Source organism: Diadema antillarum, unplaced genomic scaffold (genome assembly GCF_040938485.1).
Source record: "Diadema antillarum isolate AM-2024a unplaced genomic scaffold, OU_Dant_1.0 scf00000067, whole genome shotgun sequence".
Classification (NCBI taxonomy): domain Eukaryota; kingdom Metazoa; phylum Echinodermata; class Echinoidea; order Diadematoida; family Diadematidae; genus Diadema; species Diadema antillarum.
The window spans coordinates 630,692-655,938 of record NW_027270956.1 but is presented as its reverse complement, the minus strand read 5'-3'; the positions used below and the strand labels follow the sequence as shown (position 1 = coordinate 655,938).

The window sequence follows — 25,247 nt, the reverse complement described above, 5'->3', positions numbered from 1 at the left end:
TTTTCATTTTGTGGTCATGTTACGATGTGTGGATATGAATGTAAATTCGGTTGTTTTTTTTCACTGTGTGAAACTAAAAGCTACATTGTATTGAAAAGGTGGATAGACTTTTAAGACAGCAATGTTGTCATTTTAGTGAGAGCAGAATTTGCCTTTGTGGTGTGCATTACAAATTTTATTGACAAGGTATATTTCATGAACTGTTTCTTTTCATGAATTTCCCAATTCATATCATGACAATTATTTTTAAAACGAGCAACTTGCAGAAATACTGTCTCCTGTGATCTGTTTTATGCATTGACAATCATTTCTGAGGTGGGAAATGGCTAACATTTCTCTAGAAAAGTGACAATAGTTCTTCACCATTCCATCTGTTGGTTCTTGCTTGCAAATTCAACCACCTGCAAAATTATCATATACAGTCCCAATTCTCTAATGTATGCATAAGATAAAGTTAGCAGTAGCTTGTGCATCAACTATTTTTAAAGGTAAAACTAGATTTAATTTTTCTTTTCTTACCTAAAGCCAGAAGCGTTGCCCTTCTTTGCAAATTTCATCAAAGTATCAAATCATATCAGCACTACAAACATCACTTTGTTCTGATTATGAATATTACTGGAAATGGTACAAAGGCGTTCTTACTCTACTGTCCTATACTTATGGAGTGGTTCTCCATTGTGTGAATATAATTTTTTTTATGCCAAAAGGCAGTTTTGAATGCAAAAAAAAAAAAATCTGTAAAGATCATGTGAAAAAAATTATGTGTTGCCTTTGCTTTCAGAGAGGACTTCATGTGCAATCAGTCCTGTGCTGTCAGTTCTTTAACTCTCTTATTCCCGTTTTGGAACCTGTTTATTGTCTGCAATGTCAATGTGTCATTCTGAACTGATGTGTGCCATTAAGGGTCAATCATCAGTTCTTTCCTAAGACATTATACACAACACAGAGACCATATGAGGTATTAATTATCCTTGGATGTAAAGCCACTTTGGTATCTGAGTGTGTATGTGCTTGTTTGTGTGTTTGTGTGTGTGTGTGTGTGTGTGTGTGTGTGTGTGTGTGTGTGTGTGTGTGTGTGTGTGTGTGTGTGTGTGTGTGTGTGTGTGTGTGTGTGTGTGTGTGTGTGTGTCATCTCCCCTCTACCTATCTCGCTGTTGGAATGGAAAATCCAAGGTAGACTGAATTGAGAACTGATTATTAAAAGACAAGTTGATTGATAAATAGAAAAATTTGATTGATAATTTATGGCAAATGGAATGAATTGATAGGCAGTGGAACAACCTACCCCAAGAGCCTGCACTTCTACGTACCTACAATGGAAGCCTTCCGTTGACATTCGACAGGAGGAATAAACTAAGTGTGTGAAATTAGGTTTCTTTTTTCCTTTTTATTTCTATCAGCACCATGCATAGTATGCACCCTTAATCCAGGCACCTGCACGCGCGAGCTAGAGTGCCCTCGCAATTTGTGCACACACACACACACACACACACACACACACACACACACACACACAGGTCCATTTGCAATAATCTGCAGGACTGAAGGAGGCAGAATGAATTGAAAAAGAAGAAGAAGAAGAAGAAGAAGAAGGAGGAGGAGGAGGAAATAAAAAAAGAACAGCGATGATTTCTTTAACCCATGGTGGTCGAGCTGATATTGCTGTAACAAACATTTCCCATAGATACTCTACCCAGTATAAGCTAGGGACTAGTCTTCCGTGGGGTGAAAGTGATATTTGCATCGCTATGTTTTTTACTGTGATAATGTTAAGGTTATTAAAACAGAAACATTAATGTTTTGATGGTGTAAATGTATGTGTGTGGATGTGCATGTGGGGATGGTAGTTAAGTCTTGCTATATGAGAATGGGGTGGTAGTGCATGAGGAGGAGTTGGACGGGTAAGGACGAACTATGATTATTAGTGCAGTATTTTTATTACTGATTTCATTCTGTGAAAAATACCCTTTTATCATGAGGTTATGTATGTAAATTTGTTTTCAAATCATTGATGATTGTCCTGAAATTTTCATTTGCCTGTTTTATACACATTTAAAGTGACTGTTTATGATTTATATAATATTCATGTATTGAATGAATTCAAATAAAGATTACTGAAAGAAAGATGTATAGGACCTACCTGTGCAGGCAGGGATGTGAATGTGTGGATTATTGTGTAATACGTGTATACATGATCTTCCTTTTGTGCTATAAGCACTTCCTGTGGCCCAATACCCTACTCATGATGTAAGGTAGGATAAAAAAAACTAGAGAATAACAGAGTAGAAATTCATCTGTATTGGAAATTCAACTGAAATTGGTGTTAAAAAGTCTTTGACCCGCTTATCGACCGTCACGTGATCAAGGCCGGGTCATTCTTATAAAGGCTGTAGCATTGACAGCTGAAAATAATATTTTGTAGATTTAAATCTGATTTTAGATATTTTTTTTTCTCAAGTCTGTACACATTTTGCTATTTTCAAATATCAAAATCACCTGAAAATTGTCTTTTCCGATTTTTTCAAAAAACCTCAATATCATCCCTGATATGTAATTCCGGAGGTAAATATCTAGGTCGGAATTATCCGTAATCGCCTCTAGAAAATCTTGGTACACGGGAATCCTGTTACATGTATAAGAGATCCTCAGTTCCGGACTGGCTCATTTACATTGTTATATCCGGACTCTCGTATCCGTACGCTTGGAATTGAAACTTTGCTAGTGAAGTTTTGAGAAAAATCGGACAGTCGATCTGTTCAAAGGTTATGAATTGTGAAAGTTTTGGTTAACTTGATTAATGAGCCGTCATCGCTGGAAGAGTACAGTAGCTGTTCGTGATGTCACAATAGAGCAACGATATGGATGTGAAGACAGTTCAACATAATTTTCATTTTAGATAGTAGTACCAGTAATATTGAAGAAGAAAAAAAAAAAAAAAAACTTGACTTAACCTCTTTCCGAATGCAGAGGAATTAACTACAGTATTACCCTGAACATGACTTGAGTCAGTAACAGAAGCAAGGAATGTGTCCTTTTCATTTCTCTATAACTAACATGGAAACATGCAAGTTATGCTCAGTCTGGGAAAATGTGAATTCCAATGTTTCTCGTTAATCATGTTACATGTAGTAGGGCCTACTTTAGCAATGATGGACAGATGATGTCACGGGCAGAATCTTGGTTTGGAAGGTTTTTTTTATTCTTAATATCTATAGCTGTATTTCTTGTTTTGTTTTGTTTTCTGTTTTTTTTTGTTTTTTTGGTGGGCGTATATATGAGAGTGAAAGAAAAGTAATACATTGTATATGAAACGTACATAGATATTTATTTGGCCAAATAGTTATGTTGAGCGTATCGTGAATCAACACAAGTCAACATGCATTGCCATTGCATATTTCCTTTAACCATAGTACTTTTAAGATTCATAACTTTTGAATGAATCGTCCAATTTTCATTAAAACTTCACTCAAATGTGCAGTACTGGTCTTTCTACGTTATGCACTGAATCCACACAACCTTGTATCTTATTTGAGGTAAATTCGATTTTTTTTTGTCAATGCCTTTGAAGGAAATGGGTCACGTGCTTTTTCATTGACCTATTTATAAAAAAAGAAAAAATGAAGTTTGTGACATTAACAAATTGCTGCATAGTTTCCCCATTTCGAGAGCGTGAAATCAACAAAAATAGGGGAAATGTTTTGCATGGATTAATGATATTACTTCTAATACATCATTTTGCAACCGGTGTATCCACATGATTATGCATGCACCTTTCTCGTGAGGTTACCCAGTATAATTAGTTCACATTTTTACTCAGTCTGGGCGAAGTTCATTTTAGTCTGGTCATTTTTTTTTTAAATGTAGGCCCTATTTGTCACTTTGATTTAATAATGAGACCAGCTTCCAATAGTGCATGTATATGTAATAGACATGAATACATTTATGAAGTCACTCTCAGTCATTCTCATTGACAAGAATCATAAAAATAGACAGGTGAAAAGGTCCGATTAAAAACCTCGCGTTTTATTGAACATAATTATGCGTATATTACATTTTCTGCCTTGTATATCTAGTGTAGTCTTATTTATTTATTTTTTTTTTGCTGTGTAAATTGAGCAAAACCTCCACATGTCTGAGTTCTTTTAGTTACTTTGATATGTACTGCTTTTATACGACATCCAATTTAAGGCTTCTCGAATAAATTCCCTCGTTTAGTAACACAGTAATGCACAAAAATAATAATTCTGATGATCATCAAAATTGTAATGAAAATGAAATTAATGTTCATAATAATTACAATATTATTAGTAATGCCAATTAATTACAGATAGGTCAATATTACCCTCTTTTTAAAAGCAACATTTATACCAATGATAATAATGTCACTTAAATAAATTGTCGTTCCAGTTACAACGGCAAGTATTTTTTGATAATTATCGTGATATCAAAATAATGTATACATTTTATTGAATGAACCAGTAGTGCTGCGAACAAGCGGGCTACAGAATATCGATTGGACAGTGACTGTCAGCACAAAAAGGACGTAATGACAAAGGAACAACACTCAATACATGGCACCAAAGTGCACACGTCGCTACACTCGGCCCAAATCATAAACGACTTGTTTGTGAGCAGTACGCCTATACATTATACGTCCATTGCTACTTTACAGCGTATCATATCACACAGAAAGATTTCATTGGCAAACTTGGCATTACATGTATTCCACAAACTTCTTTTTTTTTTAATCTCGCCAACCTGCAAGTGCTACAAGATTGTATTTTTTTTAACAATATATTCCGTATTTGTCTCCTTCTGTCTCTTTCCTTCTTCTTCTTCTTTTTTTTTTTTTTTTTTTGGGGGGGGGGCATAGTGGAACAACAATCCATTTAAATTCAACACGCAAGACGAGAGATTATACTTACCGACGATATTTATTGTAATTATCGATATCGAAGTCAGAACGATAGCAGGCGTTGATTCGAAATCAACTCTTTATCTTGTCGATTTACTCACATTACAAACGCTACAAACTACTTTCATCGTGGATTACAATTAGCCCTAAATAGCTAGCTATATCACACACATGTACCACGCAGCCTGGTCACAGGACGGAGCAACAGAATCAACATGAAACGAAATTCTCAGATTATAATTCACTAACATTTAGCATGTAACATTTCAAGACATTGCAGCTGTTTTCATGTTTTTCACTACTCCTTGCATAGATTTTGATCGTTATACACCGCAGGCCTGTGCTAATATTTATATTCCTGTGGTAAATTAACCGCATTCATAATGTCAATCTATAGTCCAGAGTTTAACGGTGTGTATATTTACAACAATGCTTGCACAGGCCCCTTTCCACACGATAAAAAGTTGCATTTCCTTGTCTACTTTTGTTCAATTTCAAGGTAAAAATAATATATACATTTTTTATCGCCCTTATTCCGGTCGATTTTGCCGATTGTTGCAAATTTTTGCAAGCACCATAACTGAAACAGAATCGCTATTTCTCCACGTTCAAGGGAACATCCACATCTTTCAGACCAACAGTAGACAAATAAGATGTAAACAGACACTACACATACTCGAATTCCGCGTGGTTTGACAAATCTTGTACAGTGTTGTACGATTGAAATGGTAACTGTGTTGTTTTTCACATTTAGACGAAAAGAAGAAAAACCGTGAAATCAAATAAACACGCCACGATAATTATGACCAATAGTTTTGAAAATCCATATGAACCACGCCCACTGTAAAACTGTATATGAGAGAAAGCGGCCATGAAGCTAAAATATCCATCTTTTACCATACACACTCAAAATACTGTGTACAAAATTATGTTGTGTAAAGACGATTGTATACGTTTTTGTAGATTATAAATATGTTTTTTCACTTCATGGATCGTAAAAGGAATTTTGTAATCCATGGAAGTCTGTGATTTTTTAATGTAATCACGTTTTTAAGCGTTAACTGAAGAAACATATTTTTGTAAGTAAGATTTTAAAATGTGCATAAATACATCAAGCGATAAATGCATCTTGAGCGTCACATGTACTTCTGTCCACTTTTCTTCATCTAAACAGTCCCTCAAATTTTATCAATCAGGTGTTCATATATATATATATATATATATATATATATACAGGGGAAACTCGGTATAACGAACACTGCTATAACGAGATATCGGTTATAACGAGGAAATTTTCCCGGTCCCAAATTTCCTTCCACACAAGTCTATGTAAAATGCTACTCTTATAGCGAGATCGGCTATAACGAAATAACTGCTATAACGAGATAAATTTCGTGACTTCCAAACAAAGAAAAACATAGTCAATCAAACCTGCTATAGCGAGGTAAAGCAAAATGCCTTCGGTAAAGCTCTATTTCGCCTGTGCTATCATCTTCCGATATTGTAAAGCTTGATGCGCCAAAAACTGTCTTGTACACACATAATCATTTTCTTCAGCGCACTCCAGCTAGCACTGCATGTTTTACGTGTAAGTGTGTGTGTGCGCGCACACTGATACATGCAGAAAATGTGGTGGGACGGCCAGATGTATACATGACATCATCATGACGTTTAGCAGGTGTGAGGCAATCTGATGCTGTGATTGGCCGCCTACGTAGGGAATTCCCCATCTTCACACACACGCAGTCATAATGTACATACAGAATGTGTCACATACACACACAGCATTGTGCAGACCATATTCAAGCTTTCCACACAACACACACCCATACGATAACCACATACCAATCCACAGACGATCTTGATACAATCGCAAGCTATAAAAATGTATAAATTCAAACATCTACAATTAATAAGAAACACGTTCTTGATATTGGATTTCCTTGGCGAAAAACATCTTCTTACCCATAAAGGTGAGTAATTCCCTCGCACACAATATCAAGTTATCAGCATTGATTGAAATATGATGGGTAGTCCCACATGTGCAAATTAATGTCTTTATGTTATGCCTTCTTTTATGCCTACTGATATAACGAGATATCGGCTATAACGAGGAAAATGACTCGGTCCCGACCATCTCGTATCGAGTTTCCACTATATAATATATATATATATATATATATTATATATATATCTATATATATATATATATGAACACACACACACACACACACACACACACATATATATATATATATATATATATATATATATATATATATATATAACCATATGCTTACTGTTTCTGTCGTGGAACTAATAATGGGATTCCAGGTAAGTGGAACAAAAGTTGATATTTGGAAATGGTCCAACGTATGAGAGAGATACTATTGGGGAGGCGTACAATGTATAGGAAAGCAACGTGACCTGACATAAAAAATCCACAAACACACATGATTTACGATGCTTCACCCGTCATGAAAATAAGTTAGTAAATATATAAATAACTGAGTAAATGCATGAATTGACAAACGTAGAAAAAAAGCACATCATCTGGCAACAAGGCAAATCGCAACTTTGGAGACTTGCAAGCATTTTTTTCTTCGTAATTGTCGTTTTCACTGGTTACTTTATGGCAATTTCAGATAGCAGGTACAACAGATCTTGGTCAAGTAGACCAACACTTGAATATTTCTTTGATTTTTTTTTCTCGACGATTCAGGAGGGACCCTTATCGAAGGCTACAGTTCGTTATTCCGAATGTTCAAGATTCCGAAAAATGAAATAAGCTTGTTTTCCAAAGGTTTGTTACTCCGAAAATGAAACAAGGTTCGTTGTTCGGAAGGTTCGATGTTCCGAAGGTTCGTTAATCCGAAATTTAAACTAGGTTTCTAAGCATGCGCCTTCTTTTTTCTTCTTCCTTTTTCTCCATTTTCGCATTAAACGAATCTTCGGGATAACGAATCTTTTTATATATATATATATATATATTAAAGAAACTTTGGAATAATAAACCTCAGTTAGATAATATTCGTACCAGCAATCCTTCCGAATAAAGCCACAAATGTTCGGATTAACGAATATTCATTTTAGGAACAAGGAATTTCTGTGTTTCGGAATAGCAAATCTTCGGTATAACGAACCTTATTATATTTTCGAATAGATGAAGCGTCATCACAAGATATTTAACGAACATCACCCATCAAAGAAATCCAAGTACATCAACTTTCCATTCAGCCATTCAGAATATTGCAGACATCTAACAGGTGCCTATACCTTTTAGATTGACTTTTCCAGTCTGCTTCCATTATCATAAACCCATTAGATGATAATTAAACACACTGAACACATTTCCCTGTTACAGTACATACCATGACAATTGTGTCTTTCCTATACTACGTCTTTTGTGACGGACTTGTCTTTTAGGGCTCTCTTCTGTGTCGTCGTCATCCAAACAAAAGACGATGCGTTGCACGAGGAGTCCAATGATGAAGATTATGCTAGACGAGCACATAAGGCTGCCAATTATTATGAGCCAGACTCTATGGTCTTGTCTGCGAACCGCAATCGAGCAGCTCGCGGTTTCCTTTGAGTTCCACTCGTGCCTCCTCACATCCACGGATATATTGGTGTAGAGGGCGGATAGCTCAACGCTGGTATCCATCGGATAGCGGATAGCTGACAAACCGTCCAAGTGAATTCGAGAGACGGCTCTGTCGTTGAGACAAAACCTGTATTGGAAGGAAATTATATCAAACCAAGCAAAGCCTTTTAAAACATGTGGTATATCAATGTACCCCTAAATCATTTCATTAAGTAGTGTAGTAATCAGCATTTTAACCTGACCTTTGAATTGACCCTTGACCTTTGATCTCATGACCCAAACTTTCCCAAGAGAATCATTGTCAGGCAAAACGTTACTAAATTTCATGAAAGTGTCTCGAGTTATTTCCGAGAAATGGAGAATATGTGAAATTTTGCAGCACTAATTACAACTCACCTTTGACCTTTGACCCCACGGCACAAATATTTTCCCTAGAGAATATTTATCTTGTAAGACATGCTCTATACGTTTCATGAATTATTACCTTCCGGCATTATTCATACATTGGGGAAATAGTGACATTTTAGAATTTGACTTTGACCTATGACATCTCCTATTAGTCACGTGGGTTTAATTTTGAGATTTTATGCAGACGAAGCACAATATCTAAATGCAACAGAGCAGAATGCTTTAGAATTCCTTTCATGAATCTTTTCTCTTGAAGAACCAGACAAAAAGTTTTGCAAATCACCTTTCCTCATGGCGCTCATCAAATAGATTAAACTACAATGTACATGCGATGTTATTTGTTTGTTATTACTTTGTTAGTAGCTACGTCTGTTTGGAAGGCATGTGAATAATTTTTGTTTTAAAAAAAAAAGGTTTTTATGCATTATGATAATATAGTAAACCGGGCAATTCAAAATAAAATTAGTATTGCCAATACCATACTCACCGCTCTCTGCACAACTCCTTCTTGCCTTTCTTTTTATGCGGCAAATCCCGGTAGTAGCCTTCTGGCGATCGCGATACATTATATCGGTGATGCTTTAATCGCTTGGCGATATCGTCGTCCTCTCCGCCCCACCCCCAGTACATGTTAGAGTAGCCGTTAGTTCTATCCATCTGCTCCTTAGATATTCCGACCACGCCCCCAAAATCCACCAGAAACGGGTTGCTGATGGCGAGAAACAAGGACAAATATGTAAACGTGTCGTCATATTTCAATTATACCACGATAATCACTCCTATCAGAATGATGATTTAAATAAACAATCATACTGTGATATTATTATAATATGTTATAGCATTTATAATGGCTTCTGTCGCGGGTATGGTGGTATTATGGTAAATTGGTGGAATATGGTCAGTCCAATGACTTTCAGATTTACACTTTTTGGAAGGATTAAATTCACGTTTATTAATAAATGCGATTTTATTTCACACAATATTAAAGAAACGGATAATAAAGGACTTTGAAAGTCAGATCTCTAATATGGGCAACATGTCTATCCAGAATGTGTAATCTCCGACATCATTCTACTTTACTTCAGGAATTTTGTAAAAACTTCAGTTATATTTAGACAGGATATTCTTCTGTGAATGCATGCATTCACTGTGACATTCATTATTGCATTGTCACTCATCGTAAGGTGGACAGGATACATGCAGTTACTAGCGTGTTTGCTGATTCTTGTAGGTAACTTCTAATTCAAGCTATTAGGATCATGGAGCTATAACAATTCCAATCAATGTTAGGATCTAACAAGGTATTTTTCCCCATAGATTGTTTCAGTGACAGCCAAGCAATATTGACGGTCCCCTTTTCTCCAATTGAATATATCATCATTAGTTTGAAAATTACACACCCATAGCATGGAACCCTGGAGATAAAAAAAAGCAGATTTAACAGCACGGATACCCGTGAGGGGAGAAGATTTTATTTGCGTATATTGATATCACAAAACAAGGGTTGAAATGTTTAGTCATGTTAAAAGTGTAGTGTATCAATACTGAATTCATTAATAATAACAGCGGGAATAACATTATTCGTGGACACAAAACATTCTCCTTCTGCGAACTTTATGTGGTACGGAAGAAACATCTCTTTCTCTCTCTTTTATAGGTCTAGATTGATTATGATAATGCTAAAAGGCTTTTGTAGTTCTCGCTTTATAAGCCAAACAAACACAACTATCCTTTTTCACAGTAGAGAAAGCGAAAGCAAACGTTTTCGAAGCATACAATAAGGAGCTTTAGATTTTAGACCCGCGGACGTTCAATAGGAAAAAGCATGATCTGAGCGTGCGCAGTATAATGACCCGCGCTACTGCGCACGCTCAGATCATGTGTTTTTTTTTTTTCCTTTGAACGTCCGCGCGTCTAAAATCTAAAGCTCCCTAATGTTCTGCGATACAGCACGAACATAAATGTTTTAACTGACTAGAGCAGCTATCCCACCATCGCCCGTTGCTAGGGTGCAAGCGTCTGCACCATCCGTTGCTTAGAAACACCCAACATTCATTAGCTGTTACTTTGAAAATATCTAGCAAAGGATGAAGAGTAATTCTGCTAGGTTTCCACCACCTTCACGATAACTCACGCGTGAAAAAAAAAATGTTTTATCGTATACCTGAATTCGAATTCTTCCAAATGGGTAGCATAATGCTTGGGAAACCCGTCACACCCGTAGTAGTTGGTGATGTTCATCGGAACGTAGTCGACGTCGTGGAAAATGTAACAATCCCATTCCGTCCCCTCATGCTTTGCGAGTTGATAACCGATGTTCCGCATGAGGCCGCGGTTCATAACCTCAGAGAAACCCTGCGTGTTATTGAAACGAGAACGGGAAGTTGTGATGCTGGTAATTACGATCGCATATATCAAATCACAACAAGCGTATGATAATAATTAATACATCACTTTTCTCCCACGCCCTGTGCATCAACTTTGTTTGAACAGTTTACTGGTTTAACAGTTACATGAGTCATTACCTATTGTTATATACTTTTTTTGTCTTTCTTTAATTTTCAGTAAATATTCTCGTTCAATATTGGCCAAAGTTTCACAGCTTCATTTATATCCGTGCAAACCATGCAATACACGCACTCTCGGGCACACACGCACACACACACACACACACACACACACACTCTTACACGTACACACACATCCTGGTTGCATGCGTGATATCACCCTGATGTCTGGCTCCGACATTATCCAAATATTTTTATAAGTTCTTGATATCATATATGCTTCCTCATTGAGACACTTTTTTAATCTCGTCATAATTTGATTGACTAATCAGTTTTGCATAGAAGGACATACAAATTTAGGACACTATAACATTTACATTATATATTTATGATTATGCACAATTTGAATGACTGATTATTGCAAGTCGGCGTAAAAGTCATACAGATTTAGGACAATAAAACATTTATATGGCAATATATGCATGTATGTAGCTGTATATATATATATATATATATATATATATATGTTTATTTATTATGTTTATCAAGTAGACAACTTGATGACTTCTAGTAATGAGTTCGGCGTTAGAGAAATACAAATTTAGGAATTGTAGCATTTTACAATAAAATACTAATAGCTAACCCTCATTTCACTTCCTATTCTAGTCCAATTGACATCTTGATAATGTCGCGTGTGGATTTACATAAAAACACATACAAAGAGAAAGACTGCATATTGGATCACGACTTTAGATCACGTACATGATAGTAATGATAGTCATGACAGAATTTACCTGCTCGGCGACAAATATTCCAAACTCGAGTTTTTGGTGTAGCAGGAAAGGGACTAGATTGCGCAGTAGGATGTGCAGACTCTCAAAACGTTGACGAAAAGGAATGATGATCGCCACCTGGACAAAATTTCACACAACGACTTAGTCATTATACCACAAATGAATTTGTTTACATAACAAGAAAAAGTCGCAAAATCTCAAAAGGTTGTAACCCTATAGTGTATGAATAAAATCTTTCAGGAGTCTACAACTTTAAGTAAGGGTTTCCCAAATATATAGCCTGATACATTTCAAATCGAGCGGTTACTATTAACATCAAGAGTTCGAGGGCTGGAATATAATCTTTCATTCATGGTAATGACGAAAAATGAAACTTTCATAAGTTTATTTGCCCTTACTAAGTTTTCAGTTCTCTGATAAATTTTTAGGGGCAAAAATGTTATGTGCAAACCGTCAGGTGTAAGAATGTCAGAGGTGAAAATATCAAATAAAAACCATCAGATGTGTAAATGTCAAATACAAGACTATAATGTAATATTGTCATGGTTAAGAATGTCAAAGAAATGTCAGAGATGACGTTATAAGGTGCAAAACTTTATAGGTAGAAATGTCAGAGATGAGAGATGTGATATTTAAAAAAAAAAATCATATGATGCAGGTAAAAATGACATAAGTATACTGTTAGAGGTAAATGGGCTGGAGGTTTAATATGGGGGGATTACACAGGCTGAAATATCAGAGTAAAATAACGCGGATTTGTTCGTGTATAACGCTGCTCGAGTGTAGACTAAGGCAGCGCGACTGCAAATATAATGCCGTTCAAACACAACTGAAACCATGCACAGTGTATACGAGGAAGTCATATTATTTTATAATCATGTGCCGACGCATAGACTTTCGTTACTATGCATCTACATTTCATCCCCTCATCTGCATTATTTGGATTCCTTTAGCACCAGAAGTGTCGCATTTCATAGAATATTTCCTACTTCAACCTCTAACGGAAGGACGGAAAGAGACGATGATAATCATACGGGTTCATAAACAGCAGCGAACTTGTTAGAAATGAAAGAAAAACAACCACATATCCGGCGAAGCCCGCATACTATAACCAGACGCCTGATGTATCCATATGCGTGTGGTTACTTTTTTTTCTTGGCTTATCAATGAGCAAAAATTTTCGGTATCATGATCATTGCTATACCATCATATTGTCACTTTCGATTTCATTTTCTAGAAATGAAAGCTAATGAATGAGAAATTACGACACTTCATCCGGTATGCGGAGGCTATACACACAAAATAATCAGATGCCTCTATCTAAATGTGTGGACTTTTTTTCTTGGCCTATCAATGAGCAAAAACATAATGTGATTTTTATGATCACGTTTTGTTAAAGATACAGTCATGTTCTCTCTAAAAAAAATCGAGTGAAAATATTTACTCTTAAAGGAGTGAATTAAAAAAGAGTGAATTTAGAGTGAAATTGGAGTGAATTTTGAGTGAAAATGTTCATATTCACTCGTTTTAGAGTGACCTCAGGGATCACTCCAAAATCTTCGAGTGATCCTTGAGGTCACTCCAAAATGAGTGAAAATGAACAGTTTCACTCAAAATTCACTCCAATTTCACTCTAGTTTCACTCTTTTTTGAATTCACTCTTTTAAGAGTGAATATTTTCACTCGATTTTTTTAGAGAGTTCAATGCCACCTGAAAATAATGCAGGCAATGTTCATGCACTTTACTGTAAACAACCTTTCGAGATTTTTAAATTGAAAATGCTCTTTGATGTATTCTCGAAATGAATGTTCTCACGGCACGAATTTTACCAGATTACCTATATAGTATATTCATTTGCATCTAAATTGAGGCAACATTACTATTTCATACGGACAAGCATTTCTGACACGAACTTTGTCCCTTGTAAATAACATGCCACAATCGGCGAGGATACTATGCTAATAATTAAACGCAGCCTGGACTCTGTGAGATAAAAAAAAATGATGTCGAGAAATGGTAAAATTAAGAGCTGCACGCGTTGCGACATCGAACGAATCTATCATTTCGCTTTTTCCCTTTTTTCCCTATTTCCCTTTTTCGTTGACGTTTCTTTCACTTTTCTTCAATGTGAAAACCATCACCCTGCTTAGATTTGCAGTTCTATGGCCTTCGTATACATTCGTGCATTGTTTTACACCTCCTGTTCTGTTTTTTAAGGCGTACGGTACTAAAATGGTTTCAATATGATAAAGTACAAAATCATAAACTTTTTCCACTTAAGAAAGCTTTCTATTTTGATACTGTATCTCCTGTAGAAAAACAAACAATTTCTAACATATTTCAAGGATTTGTATGCAATATAATGTGAACTGTCATGTCACGTGACCAACCCACTGATACTGATTGATTGATTGATTGATTGATTGATTGATTGATTGATTGATTGATTGATTGATTGATTGATTGATTGGTTGATTGATTGATTGATTGATTGATTGATTGATTGATTGATTGATTGATGGATGGATGGATGGATGGATGGATGGAACGATGGATAGATGGATGACGTAAAAGCACGGAGTCGAGATCGGGTTCAGCGTCTGCTTGCGATTCACTGCAGCAGTGTTTGGAGAGCCGGCCGCCACTGGTCTCGAAACCGAACGTACCATCTTTGCTGGAGAGACTGCATAATTACCTACCCACAAACTCATTAGTTAACAGGTTCCACCTTGCCCTATCCTCTTTGCCCCAACCATGTAAAGTTCATCTTCAACTTCATTAATTATTGGTTCAGATGCAATTTCCACGGAAACAGACATTATCCATGAAAACACCGTGAATTGCACGAATCAGATACGATGCAGCCCCCCTATAACCTTGAGAGTTCTAAAAGCTGCATGAGCTTATAGTAATAGTTCCGTGGTCCTCTTTACCCCGGATTTCCCTACCATGCAGCGCAGATAGGAAATCGAATTAGATTGATTTGAATTTAGCAACATCCTGATGTTATTGTAAGCTATACCTATGTTGATTAGAAAAAAAAGAAGAAACAAACTTATCCATAACTTAGACAAACCGACCACCAAAAAACACAAAGATAATCTCACCGACATGCAAGCACTATACCTTCCATTTCGGTTTACAGGAAATGGGTATCCAGTGACCACCAGGTAAGTAAAGATGGGTGCCCACTTCCATGCTCAAACTGCTCTCGGCCGCTCCTATCCTCTCCGACTTCTTCTTTTCGGCTTCATTCGTCTCCTCGGCTTCGTCCGGTTCGAGGTCGTCGCTAGCCAGCGATCGCTTCCGGGTCAAGATCTCCCTCACGACGTGATTGGCCTCCTCGGTGAGACGGCGCACCCTCTCGGTGAGATTTTTGAAGACGGTTTTCTCGGAATACGCGAGATTAGAGTACGAGATGTTTGCAACGTACTTGATTCCTGGAAGAAAGAGAATGAAAAAACAAAAACAAAAACAGGTGCAAGATAAAAGCACTGATAAGAACGTTACACACCACCACATGACGCTCAAGCACATACGACTCCTTTTTTTCCTCCTTCAATTTCTTCTTCTCCTTTCTTTAATTCCTTTTCCTTTGAATTCCTCCTTGTTTCGTCTGATTACAACATTCATCGCACACGTTAGGATTATCTTTGATTATAGATATAATATACTTAATAATAATGTATGAAATATTCTGATGTTCTTCATTCTTTAATATATAAAAGAAATAAAATTACTTCTCTTCATATGGGTTTCACCACAGCTTTAAACACAAATTCCAGTACAAGGAAGTCACTCGAGGAAATCTAGTGCCATATCAAAAATTAAAATACGACATGACAGTTGTATATCCACATTGATTGCTTATCTCTCCAAACGACGAAGCAAAAGATGTCGTGCTAAACATTTGAAATGGGAAGTAGCCCTATTTGTATTTTTTTTTTAAAGAATGAGGTGCATTACACATAAAACTAGAAAGACTTCATCTACGCGTGCGTGACCATTAGACCTCATATTATCTTGGTGTATACACACACACACACACACACACTCACGCACACACACACATACACGTGTGTGTGTGTGTGTGTAAGTGTGTGTTTGTGTTTGTATAAATATATAATCATTATTATATGTATACTGCTGAATACACTATACATAATAGGTATAATATAGTATAAAGTATACTGATTAGAATGTCTTCCTTATTGTTTCAATGTGCTTATATATAAACGAAAGAAAAATGCATGGAATGTCAACTTACTCTTTTGCAGCGATGGAGTAGGTAGTTCGCATAGATGAGCTGATATATAGAAAGACAAAAAAAAAGAAAAGAAAAGAAATGACCATCAGTGCCTTCAATGTTTTTACAAGCTGTTTAGAAAATATGAATGGGAAGACTATGAAAACAAGACCATGTCACAATAATGCAATAAACAAGATATAAAGAACACAATTTTATATCTATTTCAATTAAAGCATATTCTGTCAATATACACTGTATTACTGACATGATAATTAAGAGTACATGTATCATTATAACCACTGCCTTCTGAAAGAGGTAAATCAAGGGTCTATTCATCATGCTTGAAATATGGAACTTTATGAAATCCTCGTTATATTTTTCTCATACACCTTTCGATAAATCTGTCAACATGAACTGTGTCATCATAGGGCGAAGAATGTTCAAGGATTTAACCAAACCCGTCAAAGCCTGTGACTCTTGAATGGATTATCAGATTCTTTCGAAACTTCACTGGGGTATTTCACAAATATTTTTGTATTCGTTGAATCCACACTCAATACATTTCGGGGTAAATTCCTCTTTCATGGCTCCGAGAACGGGGCAATAATCTTCCGCCGTTCTGGGGTGTCTACATACCAGAAAAGACAGCCAATTATTTCCTTGGACGTACATTATACTTCCTTCTATCTGCAGTGTCTGGATACCAGAAAAACCTGCCAACTATTTCCTTCGAGGTTATATTTAACTTTATAAGCAACAACGAAGGAACAGACCTATACGAAGGCCAGACATCGCGAGGCCGCGCAGGGTAAAAAAGAAAGTATTAATTCAAGGTAACTAAAGAGGATCCATTGACAGCATCAACGATCTATGATTGTCATATCGACAATAATGTATTGAATTAACTCAGAACTGTCCTTCTAATCTGCTAAAGATGATAAGCTACACTGATCTAAGCTCCCATTCTGTTATCGGTATGGATAAGCAACCAGTGGTAAATGCACAACCCACCAAACCTGTTGAATAATAGTCTATTACTGTATAATACACATATCACTGCGTATAGGACCTACAATTATGTGGACGTCGGCATTGGGGCAATTGTTATAATATTGCTCTTTTTTTTTCTCGTCAAATTTGGCTCGGTGGATAAGAGCGCATACACTCAGTCTTGGGGTCCTTCGTTCGATCCCATTTTCTTCAAGAGTCCAAGATTATTTTATTTTTCTTCATCTCATCATTATAATCAATAGAAACTACGCGCAATGTACATGAAAGTATAGAAGGAAAACCAACATTATACGTAATCAATACAAAGGGGGTACATTATACTTTAAATGGGGATTGCAGAACTAGACATTTTGGTGACAAACAAATTGGAGGATAGAGATGGTGGGACCCACTACAAAGTGAAGCTTGTAGTTTGTCGCTAGCACCAGTTAAAATAGACAATGTTCAAATTAAAGAAAGAAATGAGTCATCACCAAATACAGTTCATGTTGCTTGATCAATAATATTAGGCAAATTAAACATGAATACAAGTATATTTATATGGGGGTGTCAGCCAGCGTATGACGTACGAGTAAATTACTAATGCTTTTTCTGAAATTTGGGTGTACATTTCTGGTTTGGGATTTACATCAACATCACCAACATGTACAGAATTTACTGTTTTAATACAGTGTGACGCCGCCGAATATATGAACAAGAACACTACATCGGATGCACACTGCGTATAAGGGGCCTATAGTCCTTGAGCGGATCTAACTGGCGCAATCAATTTCATATTATAGTCTATAGCGTTGCTTATTTCTACGTATTTAATCGGTTCTTCTGTGAAATATAAGATATAATTATTATACGCAAACTAAAACAAAACTCTAACCCAGTCTTTGCTTTTTGATAACAATAATTTTTGTGTAATACCATTATACCATAAAATATCTGTATGTGCTGTTTCTAATATCTCTTTAAACGAAAGTGTGATGCTGATTCGAAAAATACGTAATAAAAGCATGTAAATGGTGACGACTGAATATCATTTGTATTGTTTAGGGTTAAAGAAATTCATCTCAAATTAGTTTTATTGTTACGATCAATCGCACCTCGATTATTTTCCAAGAGAGTTAGTCTACAAAGCCTATGTGGACACTGGTATATTTACTCGTAGGTAATTACACAACTGGAAATAAATGAACTTGATGTGTATAAAATGATATTATAAAATGGGTTCAAGATTGTAGCCAATAGGAAGCGCTGAAATGAGTCACGTGTGCTTCCTTTATTCTAGTCCCATTGCACTGCGTGTTAAATCCTATTGCCGATCGTCTGTGTGCGCGGCGGCTCCTTTGAATTGCATGCATACGCGCTGTCAATCCTGTAAACAACTTCTAGTTCGGGCTGCCGGCCGGCCGGCCGGCCTCTTCCCTTGTGCATAACAATAATGACTGTGTAGCGTACGTATACTCTTATATACGTACACTTTGTACAGTACAGTAGACCAAGCGTTGTGGGACCGGACGCGTACATGGAGTCACTTTGAAGGGCAGATCCAACGATTTAGCAGGTTAATTCTCGCGCCGTTTTCAGAGTATGTTGTCTAGTAGGCCTATATGAGGAGTCTATATCAAGTCTTTAAGGTAAAGGGTGCATATTCTATGTAAAATAAGTAAGTTTTCATGCGGGAACTTAAGTGTCCGGAAACCCAACCCCCCATCATACTGTATGTGCGGGATTTCCGAGTGCGACGTGCGTAAATGTTTGGGACGAACATCTTCGGACGTCTTGACCCACAAAGGTACGTAAAAAATGCTGTTAGTTTTCGACCCATTTTATAAAACAAATGATGCACAGGATTATTTCGTGGCGTTAGTGGAGGCGTAGCTCACTCTCGGGTATTTACAATGTAGTGCAACAATTCAACATGCACTCGGCTTCGCCTCGTGCATGTTTCACAATATATTGTAAATACCCTCGAGTGCACTATACGCCTACACTAACGCACTCTATCCTGTGCATCATTTGTATACTATACGCATACTCATACGACGTGTAACATTTCATTGATATACACAATGAAGCATTTTGTAATTCTAAAGAAAGAGTTTGAACATTATTGCCGAGCAAACTGAGTTTTATTGACAGACTTATCCCCTGTCTGTCCGAGTACACCAGTGTAGTAGTATTGGATTTCAAAAAAAACAAAACAAAAATGGTGTCGCGAAAACAGGCTGGTGATAGAAAACGATTATACATGGAGATTTGAAACCAAGGCAAATGCAGCAAACAAGTTTTGACAATTTCAACAATCTGAAAACTGATCTACTGCCGAATGAGGAGCGATCACAATAATGAGAGTGCCGAATGATGGCCATGACCATTTCCTTACTTTCCACCATGATAAGACTGGTATGCGTTCTTTTAATCTAATAAAAGTAACCAGTTTATTACTCAAAGACGAATGTATGCACATGATGTTATAATCCGTCTCTAGTGATTCTGCAGCGTACAATACAAGTAGGCCTACATCTTCAAAAAACAAGCAAGCAAACAAACAAACAAAAAACCTTTCGTTATCCCAACTGTATACAGGGAATTAAAGAGTTCGTTGTGGTCCGAAAATGAAAATTTGTATATGCAGTGGCGTATCCATCCAAGCGCCTCCCCCCCCCCCCCTCTTCAATTTTGTAAAGGCGCCCCCCCCCCCCCCCCCCGTTTACGGAATTCCCGGATCCGCCCCCTAGTATGTGTCTGTGTGTTTGTGTGTGTGTATGTGTGTGTGTGTGTGTGTGTGTGCGTGTCTGTGTATGTGTGTGTGTGTAAAATGAAATGAAATGAATTGAAACGAAACAAAATTAAATGAACCGTTATGATATAATTTCCTGTCGGGGACCAATCACTCCTAAGTATGAAATAATATTCAGGGGCAAATCATGTGACAATGGAAAAATACCAGCAAAGTCATAAGAGCATACCATGGACCGAAAACAAAACTCACCGGAACTCTCTCTTCTGTAAGCCACTTTCGGTTTGAAAATCTGAGTTAAATTCGGTAGGACGTGCACAGGCTTCAGCTCTGGGAAAGACACGAAGAAACAGTAATATTGATAGGAAAATACCACTCTGTCTACAGTATGGGACTTAAATACAAGGTTTAATCTGTCTACAGTATGGGACTTAAATACAAGGTTTAAAGGGGTGGTTATATTGTATTGATGGGGATGAGGATTGAGGTTTTTTTTTTAACTTTTTGCGAGATACACTTAATTTTTTTATCAATGTTAAAGAGCATACCATTCTAAGAGGAATCCAAAGTTTATTTCATTAGAATCGGTTTCAGAATGGCTGATATATCCAAAAGCAAAGCATAAAAAAGCGATTCTAATAATAATTAGCGCCTTGTTTCGGATAACTCGACCATTTCAAAACCTATTTGTATCACATAAACGTTGAATTCCTTTTGGTATCACATGCTCTTTTATATTTCATAAGAGGTTTCTCATTATCTCACCAAAAATGTCAGAAACCTGAAGTAAGTCTCGACCAAAGCTATAAAATTCCTTTAAGGTAAGACTCACAGAATATTGAACTTTCTGTTGAAATCATGTGATATAAAAAAAGCATAGTGGAATCCTAAAGGCAAAACATATATAGTTTCCATATGACTTAATAAACTGTCGATTTTGCTCTAAGTTGGATACAAACACATCAGAATATGTGAAATAGCGCTTTGAAAACACGATTTAGTTGGTTAAAGACGAAAATGCAAAAGGCATGCCGGAAGTAATGCAATCGTGGAGCACACCATGTTTAATGTTCCATTACATGGATTACAATGTATCGGCCCACGGCAGAATCCATCGCGCGAGGGTGCCATTGCATGCAGCATATACGATTCAATACTACTGCCAGGACACGATTATAATCACATAGGCCTACAAGTAGCGCTTTACATAATACCAACTTTACTGAAAGTGAAGGGCGTTCAGGAATAATAATCGGGTACACCGACTTTGATTATTTCACACTTTGATCTCAAATACTCCACAACAATTCGTTATTCCTGCAAATCGCGTCAGCCAGACAAGTTTCTGGGTAAGCATTCCGATATAATAATTGCAAGCAAATTACAGATGGCTGAAAAAAAAATGATTGTAAGCCCATCTGAGAACTATGTCTTACTGTAGTCTCGCGAATACTAAGATACAATGAACATCAGTTATGTCACATGATAACCTATATATACATGAATTAAATGAATTGATGAGGTCGTGACTTCACAACTTTTCACTGGCTTTAAGTATCGAAGCAGAAACCATTCATCGATTAACCCGTTAACTTCGAGGGTGTTGTGATGAGTGTCACTGGTTCATACGTGGCAGACTATGCACCCTGTTCCCAATGGGTTAACAATTTGGCAAACACTATAGAGCTCCTCGAAATACAACAATAGGTCTAAGTGATGCTTTATTGCAGTAACGTAATGATGCAACTCTACGATGTTATGATGCGAATAAAATTATGAATGACGCAGGGAGGTGGGGAAGGGGGCGAAGGTGGTCACTGACCCCAAATGCACAGGTCAATGAACCCCTTGTGGTCACTTTCGTCTGGATGTGGGCCACCACAACAGGTCTGTTTCACTATGACGTCATGGCAAAGTTTTACACATCCTCGTTTGTCTTTATTAATTTGCTCCAATGGGGGAGACACGTTTAATATGCATTCAAGCAAGGTACCTGAAATTAGCGCAGCAATATCAACAGAACACATAACTGAAAGTTTGAGGAAAATCGAGCAATCTGTTCGAAAGTTATGAATTTTCGAAATTTCACTGCCGCCAATCGCTGGACGAAAAGACTACTATGAGCTTGTGATGCCGCATGTGTAGAACGATATGAAGAAAATATAAAGAAAAGTCAACATATTCTTACTTTTCTCTCATGATAAAATAGCATTTGACTTGCCTCTTTCAGGAGGCAGGGGGAATAGCATTACCCTTAATATTAGCAAACGTAGTGACAAGTCGATGCGGATGGGATGTACACTTTAACAAAAAGATACATTTCTTCAAATTCTCTTTAGAATTTTCCTTATATCGCTCCACGCATGTGACATCATAAAATGTAGTAGTCTTCTCATCTAGCAGTGACTGCGCAGAAACTTCCAAAAATTCATAACTTTTGAACGGATTATCTGATTTTCACAAACTTTCAGTGATGTATTCTACTAATATTGCTGCATTTACTCAATCCACTTGTATATTACGATGAATTTGTTTTTTAATGAACGGGTAAAAAGAAGAACTGAAGGAAAGTTACCAGTGAATCGATAATTAGGCGTGTCTAGTTTGGTGATATTTCGTTCAATCATCTGTTTCAGAGTCGACGCGTTGATAGCCTGCTTTCCATCAAGGTGTCCGTGGGTCCACTGAAAATCTACAATTTCAAGGAAATGAAAAGTTCGCATCAATAACCGTTCTATACTCCCTTTGAATCATTAACACAGAAATGGATCAAATTATGTAGTCGGCTTCGATTTTTAGTTGAAATAACCCCTCTGGCCTATCAATCACTTTGATTTATTTCTCCATAAAGCAGCAAAATTATCCTAATTAACCTAATTATCGTGGAAATTAACGTCATTACTGTCGCTCATTTACAAATCTACTCTATAAAACTAAGGTCACATCATTTCTACATGAGACAGTAGTAGTATAAACACAATTTCCCTCATCACTGGCATCACGACACTGATTGTCGACATCGCCAGGGTGATCATCATTATTGTCATCATCGCTATATTCAATACGACCGTTCTCGTCGTCAAGAGCATCGACGGCATCATCCTAGTCACCGTCACCACCGGCAGTGACCGTTTTTTATCGTCATCATCACCATCATCTTGTACAATTATTACCTCCGCCAAGGGAGGAGTTTAATTTTCCTCGACGTTTGTTTGTTGGTTTGCTTGTTTGTTTGTTTGTCCGTGTACAAAATAACTCAAAAAGTTGTGAACGGATTTAGATGAAATTTACATGAAAGGTTGAGAATGACACAAGTGACAAGTAGTAACAGATGATAAATAATTGGTTGTGATCCGGGGATTCTTATGGATTTTATGAAGGATTTTCGATATTTTGGCAGGTAGGATCAACGAACAATGAACGAAAGGCTTTCAGCACGCATACGTGTGGGTGGAAATCACTAATCTCTATGGAAGAAGAAGATCAGTGGTGCATGGAAATGAGCTGCATGCTTGGCGGAGGTCTGCGCTCTCAGAATGCTTCTCTAGTTGCAATTATTATTTTCTTCGTCATCAGCAGCATGATAATCATGACACATTATCCTTATCACCAATATCATCGGCATCGATCACCATTACCGTAAGAAGTGATATTACCGTTATCATTTTCGGTTACAGCTCATTATTCCGAAGGTTCGTTATTCCGAAGACTCTATAATCCGAAGATTCGTTATTCCGAAGACTCATTTTTCCGAATTCCATTTTCGGATTAACGAATCTTGGGAATAACGAACCTTCGGAATAACGCCACAAATTTTCGGATTAACGAACCCTTTTTCATTTTCGGATTAACGAACCTATAGGTATAGGGAATTTGTGTGTTTCGGCTTATCGACCCTTCGGAATAACGAACCTTCGGAATAGCGAACCTTCGGAATAACGAACAGCACCCATCATTTTCATTCCCTCCAAACATAAATTATCAATCACTATCACCAGTAGATCAGCGTTTCTTACTCTTGTTCAGCAGGGTGTGGACATGATTTCTGTTTGTGGGCGCTGCTCCGAAAAACGTCAACTGCAGGCTGAACACGATAACGACGACGAGCAGGACTAGCAAGACCTTCCGGTGTTTGCTGAACTGCTTGAGTGGAAACATGGTGACAGACCCGTCAGAATCCTGGTGATAGAAGCGTAGAAAATTATTCAGAATCGAATTGAAATGAAACTTTAAGCAATCAACATGATCAAGTGATTGGTCTATTTCTTCTGACAAAGTGTAATTTTGTCCGCATCAAAATGACATCTTTAAATTTAACTGCTTACCCACATTAGAGAAAGACTAAATGAAATTAGTTAGCTTTTTAAAATTTCGTTCCCCAGATGTTTTGTTACTTCCTGATGTGATACAAAAATCATCTGTAAATTATGTTTAGTTTTGTTTTGTTTTTGAAATGTACTTGTGAAATAATTCATTTTGGTTTTAGTCTGCTCCTCCACATGCGTTTGGTAGAGGGCCCTATTTGCGACAAATTAATGAGGATTCCAGGTCAATAGTACGAGGAGGGCTTACCAGATTTTGTCATCATCACGCACTAGGTCTTATCTGCCCCAACCGTATATGAGTAATTACAAAGTATTTTCATCTATTTTTTAGTTATTGCTTTTATGAAAAGTATTTGATATGATGCAGATAAAGGCGCAGATGTCAAAATGTGACTGAAGCACCTCTAAAATTCACCAATAACTTCATGCAATCTGGGGACCGTTTCATGAAACTTTTTGTCAGTGATTTACACTGGCAACTGTTAAAAGCTACTGAAATCCTTGTGTCTGATTGGCTGATAGCAAATTTGTCGGTGAAAACCTCTGACGAACTCGTTGAAACGCCCCCTGCACGAAATCTTAAAGATTAAACAGGAAAACATGCCACAGAAATGGAATTTTAGGGATTTGAAAAAGAAATCGAAAATGAAATTTCCCCTTCCCCAAACATGCACTCAAGGCGTAGACCTGATTTCATAT

General features: G+C 37.0%; 1 protein-coding gene across 1 annotated transcript; it reads right to left on the bottom strand.

The window, feature by feature from the left end:
* Positions 1-905: 905 nt before the first annotated feature.
* LOC139716593 (beta-1,4-galactosyltransferase 6-like) lies at positions 906-24,381 on the bottom strand. Its single transcript, XM_071628121.1, has 10 exons — positions 24,240-24,381; positions 22,799-22,915; positions 20,476-20,553; positions 16,497-16,535; positions 15,356-15,669; positions 12,229-12,345; positions 11,092-11,282; positions 9,415-9,636; positions 8,529-8,646; positions 906-923 (listed from the first exon to the last, which is right to left on the bottom strand). The coding sequence occupies exons 1-10, from the start codon at positions 24,379-24,381 to the stop codon at positions 906-908; spliced, it is 1,356 nt and encodes a 451-aa protein (XP_071484222.1).
* Positions 24,382-25,247: the final 866 nt, after the last annotated feature.